Below are 20,103 nucleotides of genomic sequence, written 5' to 3'. Positions count from 1 at the left end.
ATTTTTCCTTAATCTAGCCAAAATTTTCAAAATTTTCCCAGAAAAAAAATAAAAATAAAAAACTAAGACAATTTTGGGTAAATTCGGCCGAAAATTTTGACTTTTGGTATATCAATGGGTCCAAATTTCTTGAAAAATTGGTATATTTATGGGTCTACTTCCAAAATCTCAGCGGCACGTCCCTACCAAACCCCAACTTGAGTACCCCCGGGATCTCCTCCACCTGTTTAAAAAGTTCTAGAATTTGATTTTTCCAGGTACGTACTTATCGATAAGAGATTGGTAGTATGGACGTAAGGCATCTATGTCTGGAAGAACATCACCTTTAGAGTATAGGTCAAATTTACTGCAAGATAAAAAGAAACACAAATTTTATGCATCAATACCAAAACACTGAGGTAGCTTGACTATACTCCAATTTCACAAAGAATGGCAAACTCATATAACTATCATATAGGCTAAAGTGTTAGTTTATTTGGCGGCATAAGTAGCTATCAGTGGTAGGGGAAGGTCCTGACTGCAGCACTCCCTCCCAGACCCATAACTAGGGGGGCTGGGGGCAGACGCCCCACCCCAAATCGCCAAAGGGCCAAAAAGTCCCCTTTTTTGACCAAGAAGTCCCATTTGCGAGTGTAGCAAGTGAAAAAAATAGGGGTTTTATACCTTTTTGGTCAAAAAAGGTCCACATATTGAAAACAAGGTCCACTTTTTCAAAATCTGTCCCCGCCTTGTCCAAAAAGGTCCAAATTTTGAAAAAAGGTCCACTTTTTCTAAATCAGCCCCCAATTAATAAAGCCTGGTTATGGGCCTGCTCCCTCCCCCTTGATAGGGAACAAACCAATAGATATATGAAGCCTAATAAATAAACCCAAGTTTCATTAGGGAGGGATAGGGTTTAAAATGTTGATTACAATTCTTGTATACTCTTAAAAACATTGATCCCGGCCCCACAACTCAACACAACAGTTGGCAACCATGAGAGTTACCAAATCTTTCAAAGACCCCCCTTTGCAATGATTTTTCATCAAATTTACCCCCCTTTTTCATGCAAAATCAAGGACAAAATTTGGCCAAAAACAACCCCTTTTTTGAGGTTTTCAATGACTAGAATTTCAAACACCCCTTTTCATTGACACTAAATATTGACATAAAATTACCGGATTTTCCCAAGTACCCCTTTCAAATTTCGCAGACAGTGCAAATTAAATACCCCCATTTCATTGATTTCACAGTCAAATTTTGCGGACAGTCCAAATTAAATACCCCCTATTTTGCCAATTTCACGGTCCTCGCTACTGGTATAAATATTAACCCTTTTCCAGGCTATTTGGTAACTCTCATGGTTGCCAACTTTTGTGTTGAGTTGGGGGGCCGTGACTTTGATGCAGTAGCATAGCAAGCTGGGGAGGGGGATAAAAAATGAAAGAAAAAAGTGCCCCTCAGACAAAAAATTAAAGAGAAAATCTGGAGGGCAAAGGAAAAGAAATGGGGCAAGGAGCCCCTTTTCTACCAAAATTCAACCCGATCATGGGCCAAAATAGGGTAAAATACAAAATTTAGCCTTTTTGGAAGCTCAAAGACATGTACAGTCTCTCTAAAAACAAAATCAGTATATGTATTGTAAGATGCAAGTCAATGAAGTGCAATTTTTTTTCATCTGTGCCCCCAAATTTTATTCCCCCCCTGCCTGACCAAGAAAGCTGGCTACGCCCCTGCATTGATGTAATTTTGACCCATTTCTGGTTTCATTATAGATATGGGGAGGAGGGATAAGCTTTGTAACAAAACTAGTCATCCATCTTTTGGTTTGTTCCCTTACATTACTGTTCCTGCATAGTTAGCTTACCTGAAAGCCATGATTTCTCTGTGATACGGAAAAACGGAAAAATTCACAGAATTCAGGGTTTGCTCAGGGAAATTTGAAAATGCCAAAAAATAGTGAAAAACTATGTAAAATGTCTAATTTTTGTGTTGATTTGCAAAATAAAACAAAGAAAAGTGATTTTTTAGCAGTAATCAACCATTAAACAATCAATTATACCATTAATTCTAGGCCTAAGAGTCTGGCCACACTACAGTAAAAGGTAAGACAAAATACACTTTTAAAACATGTTTGTTTGAACTTTTCAGTGCTTTATAGTGGAAAATGGAAAATCACGGAAATCATCCAATTTGTAACACAGATTTTAAATTTTGTAACACAGAGAAACATGGGTTTAGCTTACCTGAACTCTCTGATCCATCTCAGCATCTCCACATCCTTGTTGTTACATAGATAGGTATAGTCACCTCCTGTGTGCCATGGATAAAGGGAATGGTAGCGTATCATCCATAAGCCCTGTAGTCACAATTAAATTAGAAATACATGCATTCAGAGGCGTATTGTGGCCGCTCCTACCCTGGGGGGCCTACAGTAAATGAAAATTGTGCTGCCCCCTAGCTGCAGCAACAGCCCGAACAGGTTGACCCAATTTTTTCCAGCCAGGATGGCGCTCCAGAATCTAAAAGTGTGTGTGTGTGTGTGGGGGGTTAGGATATAAAAAAAGCCAAATTTTACCCCCCCCCCATTACATATACACCCAACCTCCTCGACTGGTGGCCTGGTTGGTGACCAAAAAGTAATTAGTTCTCAATAATTTTCTGTCCTTTTTCTATTTATAATTATTATTCTTATGTCCCCTTCTGTCCAGCCTTTTTTCTTTAATAATTCTTCTGGCCACCCTTTCATCTTCCGCCGCCCCTTCCTTTTTGCTGCCCACTGTTTTTACCGTGGGGGGGGGGGGGGCACGCGCCCCAAAATATGCGCACAGCATTGGTTGATGATTTGATTTGGAAACAGTAAGAAGTTTCAATATGATTGCACATGGTAACAGGCGATTCAATACAATTCATTATTGCTCCATGTCTCATGAAATGTGTCTACTTCACTTTACCTTCAGAAACTTATAGGCATCTTTTGCTGTATAAACTGTAAAATTCATAAATAACATTTGTGGGCCAAATACAGGGTGTCCCAGAAAAAATTACCGGGCAAACTAATTAGGCCATAACTTGAGAATTAAGCAACTAAATCGTAAAATTTAAAAAGCAGCGTGTAGCCCATTTTATTTTGCATCTTATATGTCATTTTTATTTAAAATGGTCGACCAGTTGCGAAGAAATGAGCGATTACATAACGTATGCACAAATTCACTTCATTCCAAGTTTGCAAGAAACTTCACTCAACACAATGCACTAGTGGTTAACATGCTTTATATTTTGTTTGGTGAAGTCCTTCTTGTTCTTCGTAAACAATCTGTTTCTTACAAACACACTTTACAATATTAAAATGAAACCTTGCATGATACTCAGTACTTGTAAATAGCTTTCTTCGTTTAGAAAATGTTAACATATTGGACAACATAAAGAATGAATTCGAGCTGGTTAAAAATATCGGTTTTCTTTCTTATTTTTGGAATATTTCCAAGAAATGGTAAACAAACTTCTTAAATCGTGTAGGGATGGAAGGAAATGTCCAGACGAGTAACCCTATGTTAAATGAGGATTTGGACATTATGTTGTTCCGCCTTGCACTCATTCTGGGATTGAGTTGGAAGGCTTGTCTGATAGCGGCTATGTTGTGCAAAGTACGTACAGTCTTGGTCTCCCTGACCTGCCCTTATTCAGTGACCTGCCCTTATTCAGGTTGAGGCTCGTACCTTTTTCCTGATACTTTTTGAAATTGTTCCTGATTGTTCACAAGGAGGCCTTCTGTGATATCGCCGTCTGAAATCTTGCTGGGCCTGGACAGCACTGTGTGTTTCTGCATATCTTAAGACAACGAAGGCCCTTTGACGGGCAGTAAACTGTTCGCCAACCATATTGGCAAGAATGGGCATAGACTGCACTGCTATAAGTGAAGTACAATCTTAGTTTGACAGCTAGGTCTATATGCTGGTTGTCCAGTTATTATCATGTTAATTAAAAACCCATTGTTAAACCATCATTTATAAAATGATGTCCACTCCATCCAACCTGTCGGAATATCAAAAACCATTGTTGGAAGACGGGATGAGTTGTTGGGCTTGTTGTTAGTTTTTGAGATGTAATGTCTTCATTCATCAGCTTTACCCTTATTCATTGACTGAATTCAGGTCGTCCACGTTCAAAGGTGAAAGCATGAAAAACAAAACATTATAGATTATAAAAAAGATACGAGGACTAGATTTAATGAGTTACACAGAACTTTGGAAGAGGTGAGCGAATATGAAAAAGGGCCTTTTGATCAAACTTGGAATGAACTGCATTGACGCATGCATTATGTAATCGCTCATTTCTTCGCAATTGGTCAACCGATTCAAGTAAAATTGACAGGTAAGTTGCAAAATAAGATGGGCTACACGCTGTATTTTAAATTGTTTGATTTGGATGCTTAATTTTCAACTTACAGCCAAGTTAGTTTGCCCGGTATTTTTTTCTGGGACACCCTGTATTTTGCCATCATTATTTTTGTAATACTGTATAGCAATATTTAAACAGTATTCATTTTAATTCCACATTTCTAAGTATTTTTTCCCGGGGCTGGGGCACTCAACTTTGGAAGTGACGGGTAGTAGGGCCTATCGGGTACAAAGCGTTATTTTAAAAAGGGGGTCATTGGGTACAAACAAAATAAAAAGGGGGTCATTGGGTACAATATTTTGAAAAAAGGGGGTCATCGAGTATAAGATTTTTAAAAAAAAGGGTCATCGGGTAGAAAATTTTGAAAAAATGGAGCAAAATTTTGAAAATTTCGGCATAATTTGAAAAAATGGAGCAAAATTTGACAGTTTCTGCATTTTTTGTTGCATTTTGATGATGCTATTCTAGAAAAAAGGGGGTCAGTGGGTAGCCGCAACCAAAAAAAGGGGGTCATTGGGTAGCCGCAACTAAAAAAAAAAAGGGGGTCATCGGGTATAGTCGACTTCAAAAGAGGGGGCCTATTGACAGGCACATACCGTCACTTCCAAAGTTGAGTGCCCCCCCCGGTATTTTTTTAAATATTTTTTACAGTTTTGAATAACCACACATTAAATGATATAGGCCTATGGGTCAAAAATATATTATGACTTTAACTTGTTGTTCTAATATTAACCATGATAAAAACATAACTATGTCTTGCAGGGCTGTTTGATTTAAATCACGCCGATTTAAATCACATGCTTTTTTTCAAAAAAATCATTGATTTAAATCAACTTTTTCATTTTTTACCATTTTTGATCAACTATGTTAATTTTTTCCTTAAATTGACTTTTTTACTTCATTTCTAATGTTTCTACAACTTTTGGGTACAATTACAATACCTCTATGATGACATTTTATCTATTGCTATAAATTCATCTTCAAGGTGCAGAATTCAACAGGATTTTCCCATGATTTTTGCCAAATTTTTTCCGGGATTTTTTCTTTGAAATTTTCGCATGTAAAAACAAGTTTTGAATTTTTGTAAATACCTGATATGATTGCGCATATGTCTAGCATTCCACTGGTCTCTTTTGAATTTATAATTGTGTATAGCAGTTCTTGCAATATTTTTTTTGGATTTTTTAATTGATTTAAATTTTTAAAAATCCGATTAAAAAAAATATTTTTTACATTGCTGTATTGTCAACTACCTACCTCTTCAGGTAGTGTACAGCCATTAGCTATCAGTACTTGGTACAGATATTCTGAGCGGAAAAAAAAAGCAAACAATTTATTTTGGTTGATGCCAAACTCTTCCTTTAGGGAATGAATCAAAAGTTCAATGATGTCCTGTGAACGAAAGTCCTTTTGTTAGAGAGGGAGTCAAAAAGTCTGATTATGTTTGTAAAAAGTTGATCCTTGGGGTTGTAATTTTCAACATTTCAAACTTACGTTAGAGGGGGGGGGGTCAGCCTCTTAACAAAGCAATTTGGTTTATAGGACACCATCAAACCTTCCATATTAATTACAGTAAATATTGATTTTGATCAAAGTTCAGTGTATTGTAATTTAACCTGTCCCCATCAACTATCATTATGTGATAACACATCCTATTTATAATTAGGTATTGTATATGCATTATCTTTGTCCAGGCCCGTACACAGGATTTTTTTGGGGGGGTGCTGATTTTGAAAAAGTGAACTTTTTTCAAGAGGGGCGATTTTGTGAAAAGTGGACTTTCTTCCCAAAATTTGGACCTTTTTTGACCAAAAAAGTGTAAAAACCTGATTTTTTGCTCGCTACTCTCGCAAATTGTGATATTTTGGGGACTTTTTGTATACTTTGGCAAAATTGGGGGGGATGCTTGGCTACACTGCATAAATTGTGATATTTTCGAGTTTTTGTATACTTTTGCAAATTTGGGGGGGGGATGCGCACCCCCTGCGTACGGGCCTGTCTTTGTCAGTCCTATTAACAACACATTCTATGCTCCCAATATGCACTATTTTGCGGTCAAAAACTTGAGTCTAGACACAAGGTTTATCTCTCATATCACATATTTAAATAAACAATTTTAGTCTAGCCAATGCATGATAGATTTATCAACTTGCAATATATGTTCAAATACAACAGAAAAACATTTATGCACAAACAATGGTTTCAACGGTTTCATGTACTGGTTTGATGAATAAAATTATCGCAAAGTTAATTGTATTTCACTATACTGATCCAATACAGTACATAGAGTACACGCCAATAGCTTACAGGCATAACCCTGTTTAGGCCTGTTCAATTTTGTAAATGATGACAATAGGTATGGGATGTTTATGTATAAATTCAAAAGGATCAGTACATGGTGGTATTGACAAACAAACACAAGAACTGAAGAATTTAAAATCATAGAAGACTTGAAGGAAAGAAAATTCCAGAAAATAGATGCACAGAGGAGTTCGGATTTCCGGACTTTTTGTCCAATCGTGACTGTTGGAAATCCAGACTTTTAAAGTGTGCAAAGGTAAAAACATCCAGCAGAAAAATAGTTCAAAATTAGAAATCCTCAATTTGAGAGCTCATTTTGGACATTTCCATGATTTTCCTTCATTTAATTGAATTTCCAAGCTTTTTCAAGTGACATTGGCAACTGGAATTCCAGTCGTTTTCAGAAAGCAGACATGGAAATCCAGATATTTCTTTGATTGAAAATTTACTCCTCTATAGGGGGTGTGCACTTATTTTCTGGAATAGCCCAATAGCAAGTTCAAATAGTGTCTTATGAAGATTTCTCCAGGGTTGAGGGTCAAATTTGAGAAATGTCCAAAGGTTGACTAACTTTTTTGTCCTTAATGAAGCTTCCTTGACTGTGTACAAGCTTGTACAGCAATGTCTGTATTAACCGTAACCGTACTAAACATCACAAAACCACACTTCACAAAGCATATGCACAAGCAGGTATCCCACGTGATGCGATTGCATCATCGTGCAAACAGTCATATGGTCGCGGAAAGCTTGGCCCATGGCAAGGTATGCTCGTGCACGTGTCTGGCACCCGAGGGGTTGGTGGTTCAAAACCGCACCCAAGAAAAAAAGTTTTGTTTGTTTACCCAGGTTGGTCTGCGAGGGACACATGCTAATCCATGGGAAATCCATGGACTGTTCCAAGCTCATACAATAAAAATGCACAAGCCTGGATAGCCAGTGTAGGCTAATAAGATGCATGCTGGCCCAGATAGCTTTGATAAACAAAGCAGAAATGGAAGAAAATACCATAGCAAGGAAAAGGAAAAAGAAGAGAAGGTCACTCCCAAACACAATTGTACAATTTTACTCTTAGCCCTTACTTCGTGAGAAAGGAAATTGGAATTCCAATCTCAAGCCCCGATGCAAAGGCTTTCTCTTCTTCTTTATTCCTTCTTTCCTTCCCCTCACCATAAAGTAGCTAGGGTGTTAGGGTTAAACATAATGCTGAAAAAGTGAAATGGAAGAAATTCAAAGGGATTGAATAATTGAAAAAAGCAAGTACCAAGTAGAACTCACCATCATGTCCCCATGATATGAGTACATTATCCAAGCCACAATTCTCCTTGTATATTCCTAGCTTTGTGCTGTATAGATGCATGGAAGAAAGTGAGAAAACACAAGTTATTACCTTTTCAAGATATTGAATCTAGATACAAGTGGGGTATCACTTTGGAAGTGACGGGGATGTGTTTTTGGAAGGCGTTCAGAGGAGGGCTTATTACACCATGACTTGGCTTACTGCACTTGTTTTTGAGAGATTGGTGGTCTGAATTTACACATAAAATGATCTCAAATAATTTAGTTGTTTTTAACTCTGACAACCAAGTGAAGGCTGGGTCAGGTACAGATGTAGGGCAAACAAACAATTGAATACCTGAGTGGAAGAAGGGCCCAACTCCATCAAAACTGTTTTGGAGATATTAAGAAAAAACTTAATATTTGGAAAAGTTTTATAGACAGAATGTTTTCATCTTCAGGGGACCTTTAATACATGGACATACAATGTTACATACATTCGAAATTATATATGTTTCCATGGCAATGGTACAGGTCTTAATACGAGCTGGAGTTGGGCCCTTCTTCCACTAATATACTGCAAGTGCCAGTTCCGTAAGCAGATGTGTTATAAATAGCTACAGAAATTAGGTAATTATCCATTAATTGCACAAGTAGGAGCATGTATTATGTTAGCAAGAAATATTGTAGTGAAAAGCAGATTTCACGAATGAACAAAATTCCTCTTTAATCTAATATTTGTGGAAGAAGGGCCCAACTCCATGGAGTTGAGCCTTTCTTCCATGAAAACCATGATTAAGTGTATGTGTAAGACTATTTAGAGAGTGGATTTTGGCTCATCTTTCACACACAAGGAAGAACAGACTGCAGGTTATTAAATGCTGGGTCTAACTCATTTTGGTAAAAAATTGGAGTTGGGCCCTTCTTCCACTCAGGTATTCAATTTGTCTAAGTTGTAATAGCGGACCAAAATGAGGGATTAATTACATTAGTTCTGGAATAAAATGTGGTCTAGTTCAATTTATGGGTTGGTCCATTATATCCTGATCAAATTTATATCATGAATATGAAACTGCTTGTTTTGCCAAGCAGTTATGCTCAACTACCCTTGTTCCTTGTTCACTTGTTCCCATGTGACCTGCCACACAGACAACGAACCTTTGTTTTGCTTAGTGGCCATATCCATAGGTTGTCTGTGTGGCAGGTCAAATGGGAACAAGTGAACACGGAACAAGGGCACACGCCACAAGGGAACAGCCTATGGATACAGGGCCTAAAATGGTTGATTAAATGGTCCACGCATATTTTGCCTGACACACATTTCAGTCCAGAACTGTTTACTTGTATTGTGGATTGTGTAGATCAGGGTTGTCATTAAAGCTTGTATCTCTGTACACGATGGAATCAGCAAAGGCACAGCCTACAGGATACGTATCACCACCCACACACCACTGATTAGGAGAGAAATAACAACATTATTATGCATAGCTTCGGTAAAAAAATGCTGAATTAAAAAAAAAAATCATAAAAAAGCCAGATTTTCGGCTGAAGTTGGTCAAAATTCAAAAAAATTTAAAAAGTACTTCTAGATATTTTTATCTAGTTTTTTAAAAATTAATAAAAAAAAATTTTGGCCCAAGAATTTTTTTTTATTTTTTAAATAAAAAAGTGGGCCTAAAAAACGTATTTTGGGATTTTGGGCCAAAAATGAGCATTTTGGCCCTAATTTGACCTCACAGATAAACTTATCATGTCTTTGCCATTCTAATTATGTATACTTTTATATACTTTACACCAACAATTTAGCAGTTATGAGGCCCGAAAGTTTCCATAATTCCAGGGTTCAGACCAACCTAAAAGGAGTATTTTGTGATCCTAGCATCCTCTTTTTATAATATTTTTCAGTAGATATCCAAGAAAAAAGCTTTTCCCCAAAATTTCAGTTGATTCCGATTTTGCGTTTGCGAGTTATGCATGATTTATGTGTATTACACTGCTCCATAGGCCACTGTTGTATTTCGTTTTGGTATACCACAACGAAATTCAAATTTGGGTGTATTCCTAATACATTTGGGTTTGTCCACATTGCCTTTTCCACAGTCTAATGATTAATTCTGTCATGTAGTCTCATATATAAAACAAGTCATACTACTATATTAGGGACTGTTCACAAACACTTGTAACAGGGGGGCTGATGCAAATTTTTATCCCTCTGAAGGGGGGGGGCCTTTAAAAATATCACCTTAATTTTTCTCGTAGAATATGAGTTTACACTATTTTCTATGGGGTTGACGTTCATTTTTCATGTTCAAAGAGGGGGGCCCTGAAAATAATTTTAGGTCTGAAATGGGAGCCCTGAAAAAAAAAAAAATTTGATTTTTTCTTTTTGCATCAGGCCCCCCTTTTACAAGTGTTTGTGAACGAACCCTATATTGTTTGATTCCACTACTGAACAAGATTAGAAACTGAAAATTTGAACACACTAAATAATTTGTCTAACAGCTTTATTTAACCCCCTGGACACTACTGGTCATCTAACAGCATTTCTGATTGGTTGATAACTTGAAATGCTCATTTCAATTGCCAATTATGAATAGGCTTTAAACTATTTATAAACTTGCATTTGCAGATGATCTTATTAATACCCTCCTTGATTGGTTCAACATTGGACACAATATTCATTTTGTCCAATCGGCAGGTAGTTCTCATGGGGTTAATACTTACATGAGGTTCACCCTGTGTAACCGTTATCTTTCTAAGATCATGAATAAGACCAACCAACCAAACTTGCATTTGCAGATGATCTTATTAATACCCTCCTTGATTGGTTCAAAATTGGACACAATATTAATTTTGTCCAATCGGCAGGTAGTTCTCATGGGGTTAATACTTACATGAGGTTCACCATGAGTAACCATTATCTTTCCAAGATCATGAATAAGACCAACCAGGTGAAACCAATCTGAAAGCGAAATTAGAGAGATAATGTACCATACCATACCCACCCCTAAACCCCGGGGGGCACTCAACTTTAGAAGTGACGGGTATGTGCCTACCGGTGTCGCGAAGTAGGGGCCTATCGGTAACAAAGCGTTATTTTAAAAAAAGGGGTCATTGGGTACAAAAAAAATAAAAAAGGGGTCATTGGGTATAAGATTTTGAAAAAAGGGGTCATTGAGTATAAGATTTCAAAAAAGGGTCATCGGGTAGAAAATTTTGAAAAAATGGAGCAAAATTTTGAAAATTTCGGCATAATTTTGAAAAAATGGAGCAAAATTTGAAAGGTTCGGCATTATTTTGTTGCATTTTGATGATGCTCTTCTAGAAAAAAAGGGGGTCATTGGTAGCCGCAACTAAAAAAAGGGGATAATTGGGTAGCCGCAACTAAAAAAAAGGGGGGTCATCGGGTATGACTTTTAAAAAAAGGGGGTCATCGGGTATAGTCGACTTCAAAAGGGGGGCCTATTGACAGGCACATACCGTCACTTCCAAAGTTGAGTGCCCCCCCGGGCCCTAAACCCCACAACACCCTACCCCTACCCCATTACACCATGCCCTATGTATACTTGAGAGCACAGTGGTACAGGCTCTACCTCGCAATCGGAGGGTTTCAAGTTCGAGCCCCAGCGGTGCCATCGTGTTGTGCACTTGGGCAAGGCGCTTTACCTCAATTGCCTCTCTCTACCCATGGGTGAAATGGGGAGCTGTTAGGAATAATGTCCATTGAGCGCCGCCCAAAGGTATGAGCATGCCTTGGGCATTCTATGGCAGCTGACATATTCTAATGACAGAGGAATAAATATAAAGGGCTTTGATACGTGTGAAAGGCACTATAATGTTAACATTTATTTACTATACCCCAACCTAGTCTCACCCTATCTCACCCCAACTCTACACCACCCCTATCACACTTCGCCCTTACCCAACCCATTCTTAACCCAACCATTACCCCCATCCCAACCACACCTCAGCCTTACCCAACCCATTCCTAAACCAACCATTACCCCATCCCAACCATACCTCTGGCCCTTATTCCCCCTACAAAGTAGTTTCATAACTACCCCATCCAGATGAGTAAATATAAAATTCAACATATTCAACATATAATGTACCCACAGCCGGTCTCCCTACTCCATGGAGTCAGATGTGAGAATTAGAGAGGTGTGCCTAAATTATGCAAATTACCAACTGAATTAGCATATTTTGCACTGAAAGTCTCACAATGCTTCATTTGTTGCCCCAACCATGAAATGTGTAAATGGCCCAGGTATACGCTGTAGATTGATGTCATAATCGGATTAACTACCATAGCAATAGATTTTGAATACAATTTTTGAACAAGCAGATTGCACTAATCACCTGTGTATGTCAGCAAACATAGATTGAATACAATACCGCTCTTTTCAAAGATACTTATCTTACAGGTGCGAGTGATCAGCCTTTCTTTGACATCTATGAGCGTGTTTATAGAGGTGTACGGTATTTATACGGTATCCTTATACGCATATGGGATTAGGATGGAATGTGACTTATCCGTTATCTCGGCTGTTTATAGTGGCTACCAATAGCGCTATTCTGAGTCCGAAGTTGGTTGAACTCAGCGTCTTCGAGGTCACCGCAATGCAATGTGGGAGACACAAATATGGTGCCAGTTTCAAAAAGTTTGTCGTCAAAACGATACCGGCCTATTTTATAAACATTATTTCTACAATATCGTACCATATTTGTAGGTGACGTGTTATTACAGTGACAAATTTCAGCTCGGAGAGTTATATAACCCTGCTCCACTTCCTTGAATAACGGTATCGTTAATCCCTGTCTGTTTATAGTGGCCGTATACGGAATGAATATACTGCAATATCCATCGATATCGAAGGATATCAGTTCCGTATAATATGTGCGGCAAATAGCGCTATTGGTCTGTTTATAGTGGCAACCAATACCGCATAAGATGTACTTATACGCTAAATACCGGATAATCTGGCTCACTATAAACACGCTCTATGATTTAATGCATCGGTACCGCTTGAACGTTGTAGTGCAGGGCGGTATAGTCAAAATTGTATTCATCTATTGCTATGGTAGTTAATTCGATTAACACTTCTACGGTGTATACAAAGTGAATTTGCTGACACCATCTTACCAGCTCTTACCTTTATCTGGATGTATTTCTCGAATCCGTTCAGCTGTTTGATATGCATGGAAGATGTTGGGAATGGACATCTGAAAATATGCATGAGACAACAGTCAGAACATACAATTATACCTGCCGATCTAACATTGCCTCTGATTGGTCAATTACATGATATCTTTACTTTAATTACCAATCAGAATGGAGCTTTGCAAATAATTCACCCCAATTTTTTTGTGTGGTGAAATTATTCTTACAATGTTGCTGAATGGTCCAATTGATAATGAAAACTTCTTTTTGGCCAATCGGCAGGTAGTTCTCATTGGGTTAAGTAAGCACAAACACTAGTGTCTTAACTAGCCACCTGTCTATGGAGGTTGTGCATATAACGTATCATACCGTAAATATGGCGGACTTCTCAAATGCATTCAACAAAAGCATGATTGCAATCTACCATGACAGTTCGTCTCACATATATAACAAATGCATTACCATCAAATAGGTTGATGACAACATTTGATTGAATGGACTGCGCCATGATTACGGTGAAGGACACCGGTTCAAATCCTTTGTTTGGAGCCAATCAATAATTTCACGCGTAACCTCTATTGAAGCTCTATGCCTGCACGTATTAAAACAACTGCATGCTTTTATCAATTGGCTCCAAACAAAGGGTTTGAACCGGTGTCCTTCACCGTAATCATGGCGCAGTGCAGACCATTCAATGTTGTCATCAACCTATTTGATCGTAGTGCATTTGTTATGTGTGTGAGACAAACTGTCACAGCAGATTGCAATCATGCTGTTTTTAAATGCATTTGATAAGTCTGCCATATTTATGGGAAGATACAACAGTGGCATGTTCTATGGTGTTTTTAAACACTATCTTGTGTTATAAAACATAAACATCTTCATATTTCTAAACATGTTTTGGTGTTTATAAATTAACATCCCTATACCTTCACTGTACAAACAAGTGTTTATGAAGTGTTAAAGTGTTTATTAAGTGTTGCTCTGTTGTTTTTGCAGTGTTCTGGGGCACATTATTGTAACACAGTCTAAAGGGAAATTAAACTGGGCTCAAAAAGAAACTTAGAATTTGATAATTAATAAGGCCATATCTTAAAATCCTGTCCATAAAATGAACCAAAATTACACACAGGATTACTTCAATACTCTACTCTAAACACATCAGTAACCAAGCAGTTGTCCAACTGACACAACAGCCAAATGCACTGACACATAACATCTTCCTGGACTACATTCACAGGCGAATAATTGGCACCCAGCAAAAGAAATCTGTTAGAATGCATACAAGATCCTTACACAGGTGATAATTTCCAAAGAGTAAGTGGAATAGTGTGGAATGGGACTGCTTCTGCTTTTCACACATTTTCTTGAAGAAACAGGTCTTGTTCCACACTATTCCACTTACTCACAGATTTATTGTGTTGGGTGCCATTTCTTGGGCTGTTAATGTGGTCCAGGAAGCTGTTCCATGCATGTCAGTGCATTTTGCTGTTGTGTCATTTGGACAACTGTTTGGTTACTGAGAGTATTGAAGTAATCCTATGTGCAATTTTGGTTCATTTTTGTGGACAGGATTTTAAGATATGACCTTGTGAAAAATTATAAGATTCTTTTTTGAGCCCAGTTTATATTCTTGTCATTTATCACACTTACATCAGGGTCAGTCTCATCAATGACTGAATTGGTCATATCCAACGCCTCCATTATGGTGTGCTCTCCTTTTTCCATTTTACCATATTCTGCTCTCTGTGATCAAAACAATTAGAATTATCTGATATATACTTCCTAAATAATGAAATTATTAGACCTGTGTTAAAAGGTTACAAAACCATACATGCCAATTTGTCTTTATCAATTTCACACCCCCAAATGAAATCCTGCGTACGGGCCTGCCTGCAAGATTTTGACCCACCTTTTGTTTGACAAAGTCAACTGTCTGGTATGTGTGCATAAGTTTGTAATTCCGTCTTACTGTTTCCATGTGCTCTTTGCTAGTCACGCTACTCTATAATGTAGACAAAAAGAAAACAATCAGACATGAACTTTGTACAGGGTGAGTCAAAAAAACTGCAATAGAGCAAAGAATCGATATTTATGTAAGAACCAAATCGAACTTTCCCAATATTGAAAGATTCTATAAATGCTACACTCAATGGCCACCTTCTGTGAAAATATAAATTGAATCGCAACTACCGTTTAATTTTGATGAGTCCTTTTGTTGCGATACCCAATTTCTTTATTTGTCCACGAGGTACCATGTATTTTGAATGAGAGCACACAGTGCGCGGTAAAGGCACCATATCTGAAACTGACTTTAACTTAAATAAGGTTGATTTTATGCGTTATTTTAATTTTTTTTTTTTTCTGTTCAAACAAACTTTCTAACATTACTTTAAGTCCTTCATACCTCACTCGACTCCAACTCCAGTTTGTTTAATCCCAAAATGTCCAACTTACTGGATATTTTGTAATTCACACTTATTTCAATTTATGCCGCATTTCATTTTGACATTTGAAAAACCCGCCTGGAAATATGTATGTTTTTGATAGAGAATAAACATCTTTAAAGTAAAGGTAAAATGAAAATAACAACAAATAATGTTTCTTCTCCTTAAACAAGACCAAGGGCAATAACACTTTGGGTGCTCCATTTTATTTTAATGACAATGAGGTTAAGAAAATGGCAGTTGTTCCAAATCTACCTTACACAGAGTGGGCTGACATTCAAATTTTAGATGTCTCTTGGACAAACATTAAAATTGGGTAGCGCCATAAAATGTGTTATAAAAACAAAACGGTAAATGCTAATTCCTTAATTTTTACACACAAGGTCAATGATGGATATACTATATATAAAATGTTTTCAAACCTAAAAAGTTCAACTCGATTCTTAAGTAAAAATGGATTCTTTTCTCTATTGCACTTTTTTTGACTCACCCTGTATATCACTGCGTTTATATTGAAGAGCTTTGTTGCAAAACCCCTTACATCCACTTGAGAAATTTTGAGAACACATCAAATAAAAATTCCTTTAAAAAGGAAATGGGCGTACCAAAGAAAGTGCGCATGATGTAGGGTATTGTAAATGTTTGTCAGAAGTATTGGAATTAAAAATAGGAATGAGTGAACTTGGATAAACATGCTACGTGTAGTAGTTTAGGATTTGAAAAGGTTAAGTGTGATTAAAACGCAGTTTTTTGTATATTGCAAACCGGCCTTGTTTGAGGCCTTAAAATCTATGGGTAGACCTATCTCACCAGCACCCGTCAACATGCTATGCAATTGTGATTTGTATTGAACCCCCTCAACGTAGAGTTGTAAATGTATACGTTATTTGCGCTGTCTGAATAAGCGTTTGCATAGGCTTAGGAACCGAGGAGGGGACTTGTGGGGGCTTAGCCCCCTCAATTTTGGTCTAGAAGAAAAGAAGAAAAGTTATGTAAGAATGTATAGGCCCAGGCTACATATAGGCCTGTATATACTACGGATGATAAGTTTTAATTATGCATGTAATCATGACAATTATTGCATTTAACTGCTGTACAACACATATTGTAAGTTTGATACACAAGACAATATTTTTACAATGTTGTGCACATAATATTTGACGGGTTTTTCGAATGTACAGTGTACGGTCCTTATCTGAGAGGCTGGGACAAAATTAGTGTCTGATATATCGCGTAACCTGTCTGGCGCCCTCAAACAGCGGTAAGTACATGTATACGTTACACTGGGCGAAAACCATGGACAAAAATCTGGCAATTGTACTGCCCGTTGTCATGGTTGTACTGTGCAAATATTACGGCCATAATATTTCTCTGCAAGATCCGGTATGGGTCAAAAGTGATTCTAGTATCCCCAATAATTATTACTTCTATCACAAGATCACCGTGAGGTACGTGTCTAGCTTGTATGTAATGGATCGTTAATGTTATAGTGAGTAATTAGTATACAAATACTCCATCGAATTGCATCGCAAATATCACTTACGCCGTTTCAGACTACAAAAATTGTGACGAAAGTTTCATCTCATACTAAACGCCATTAAAGGCCAAAAGTGACAATATAATGAGTGCGTACTCGCCCAAAAATCATCAAAAAAATCACTGATATAAGCATGATAAGGGGGTTTTCAACAAAAACAGTGTTTGACAGGATGCTCATCCTACTCCATGAGAAGTTGCTTTCCCCTTTTGATTATTGTCACATGCGCTGTCTCCCACGCATTTGGAACTTTTCCTCTGTCAAAGGGGTACAACACATTGCCAAAGGGTAACTTTGTTTAACAATGTTTGTCTCAATTTCACCGAAGGCCAAATTGTTGACCCATTTGGGAGGGGGTGGAAATCAACAATTTTTTTCATTAGAAACAGCATTTAATAACTACAGTCTCACCCCATACCCCCTTTAGGAAAATTTGTCTCTTTGGTGACCTTCCAATGATTCAATGCTTACATGAAGGCAGATGTAGACGCCATCACCCCCAGTCCCCCCCCCCGGTCCCCCGGGTATTTCTAATATCAATTATGGACTATTTCAACACCTGCATTTTCAAGATTTTGTACGTGTTGGACTTTGAAGGGGTACCGTACTCTCTTAAATTGGCTGATTGAAATTTGTCAATCTTTTAATGATTGATGATAGGAGTCAATCTAAATAGATTGAAAAATATGATATGTTTTATGTTTTCACTCTAACTCTCTTTGTAGACTGATTTCATTATCTAATTAAGTGTTACTCCTAATGTACTGTACTGCCAAATGACAGGTGTTGTATATGTGTTTGGAATGAGATTTCAAACTGTTTTAGAGTGAACATTTTCAATCTTTTTTTCAACTGGAAAGGACTAGTCCCTAATTTGGGACGGCAAAAGATTGAAAAACAATGAAAATCAATCCTTTCTACTGAAAATTCAATCGAAAAATATTTGCCCTTAACTTTAATTGCTAAAAGATTGTAAAAGATTGAGAATCACTCCTTTTGATTGAAAAAAAATTCAAATTACCCCGACTGAATATACAGTCGAAAACGCTTTGTCCCTAATTCGGGATGGCGAGATTGAAAATTCAATCTTTTTGATTGAATATTCAATGGGGCAATTTAAGAGAGTACACAAAGTGTTTGAGCGTGAATATATGTGCTTTTTTTGTGTTAAAGAAAGCCCTGTTGGTTACATAAAATGGTAAATTATTACATTTTAGTTTACCTGACCTTTAGCATAAATAGATAGTTTCAGTGGCGGCACCACGGAATCATAGGGGCAAATCCAGTCAGAACTCTTACCCCCAGTTGCCCCCCAGTAAAAACTCAAAATTACGAAAATGTCCACTTTTGCAGCAATTATGTGCAAAATGTGTTGATTTCCCCCCCCCCCCCTGAAATTCACTTCCCCCCCTCTCCCATGCCCCCCTGAAAAAAATTCCTGGCGTGGCCACTGGATAGTTTACCTGTTCATGTTGTCTGAAATGTGTTTTGTCTCTGCCAACATCAAACTGAATCCCTGCAGTATCGATGCCCTTCAACCACTGCTCCTTGTCACCATTGGCAAGCTCTGGTCTGTACACTTGTGATGGGTCCATTGCAATTAATGGATCCTAAAAAAAAAAATTCAAAGCTAGCTAAAGTTTGTTCAGAAAAAATAAGACACATACCACTGTGTATTGATGTAGAATGGCGTGCACGCTGTTGGACGCAGTGCTTACACTAGGTGTGCGTTGCGTAATGCGTGACTAGCTCATGCTTATGTGAATTTACGCGAGTGTGGGTTGGGACTTTATTGGCGCGCGCGGTAACAAAAGCAGAATAATTTCCACCTTATACAAACTGAACAAACTTTAGTAAGTAATTTGGTTACTTCGGTAGTACTATTTTCACTCAGTTATAAAAAGTGTGGTGTGGCACACTACATACACAAAGGACATACTGCTGGCTTGTGATGTGCATGTGTGTGCATTAAATAAAAAAAACAGCAACTTAGAAGCCAAGATTATTGCACAGCTCCTCAATATCAAAAATATAACTACCATCACACATCATATTCTTACCATATTTGTTTCCCGGATTCTTGTAAGTTATAATGTGATCTGATTCTGTTATAAACAAGATCAATGTTGTGTTACTGCAGACCAATGCTGTCTGTTGTCCAGTGTAAGCTTTATATATTTTATAGTCATGAGTCAAACATGCGACACAAACTTGGCTTCTAAGCTTGGCTTTCGGTATCTGTTATATATAAGGCCGTATAAAATTAATATTTTGGTTCTCGTCCAGAGGATTTTCATGAATTGATGAGGGAGGGAGGTATTTTTTTAAAAATTTTTTCAGTGTAAAATCAGCATTGTCTGTAGTTTTCGGTCTTATCCAACAGTGCTCGAGGAAACGATGAGGCACTTTTTCAAATGTGAGATTCTGAGGTATAAACCCCCTAGAGTACCACAAAAAGACTTGGAAGTGGTCCTTGTTCTCTAATATTAACTTATTTATATGTATGAAAAATTCATAAATCATTCCAAAGTCTAAAATAATTGAAAAATCTAAAAAATCTGACAAATCCCAGAAATTGAGGAGGGAGGGGCCGAGAACCAAAACATTAATTTTATACGGCCTAAGGTGGCAAATTGTAACGAGCTTTGTTCACTATTGGTTTTCCTACCAATGAACTGTTTTCTATATTTATCATGTTATGTATTATCGGTAAAATAAATTGAACATTGAACATAAGCCTGATAGGACAGTGAACCTGAGTGAACCGGTTGATGGACCCGTTTGTTTACATTTTGTGCAGACAAACATCACAAGGAAAAGTACAGACAGGATCAAGCTACTTTATTTGCCTATAATAAATAAAGAAATAAATAAATTTTGGATTTATAAAGCGCCTTTCTCCAGATCTTAGTGGACTCAAAGCGCTGTAATTCGCTGGTGAATTATCACAATCAACTAGGTTGCTGCCGAACGGCGCACACCTATCCGCATTTAGATTGTAA

The 20,103-nt window shown here is 37.5% G+C and overlaps 1 protein-coding gene across 1 annotated transcript; it reads right to left on the bottom strand.

Moving 5' to 3' along the window:
- Nucleotides 1–234: 234 nt before the first annotated feature.
- LOC140139332 (inositol oxygenase-like) lies at nt 235–18,696 on the bottom strand. The gene is made up of 10 exons (XM_072161113.1): nt 18,565–18,696; nt 15,030–15,122; nt 14,771–14,863; nt 13,110–13,179; nt 10,851–10,918; nt 9,298–9,407; nt 7,957–8,024; nt 5,638–5,687; nt 2,226–2,338; nt 235–346 (listed from the first exon to the last, which is right to left on the bottom strand). Exons 1-10 carry the CDS (start codon nt 18,694–18,696, stop codon nt 238–240), a joined length of 906 nt encoding a protein of 301 aa, XP_072017214.1. The 3' UTR covers nt 235–237.
- Nucleotides 18,697–20,103: the final 1,407 nt, after the last annotated feature.

This window comes from Amphiura filiformis, chromosome 18 (genome assembly GCF_039555335.1).
Source record: "Amphiura filiformis chromosome 18, Afil_fr2py, whole genome shotgun sequence".
Lineage (NCBI taxonomy): Eukaryota > Metazoa > Echinodermata > Ophiuroidea > Amphilepidida > Amphiuridae > Amphiura > Amphiura filiformis.
This window is presented reverse-complemented; position numbering and strand designations above follow the sequence as displayed.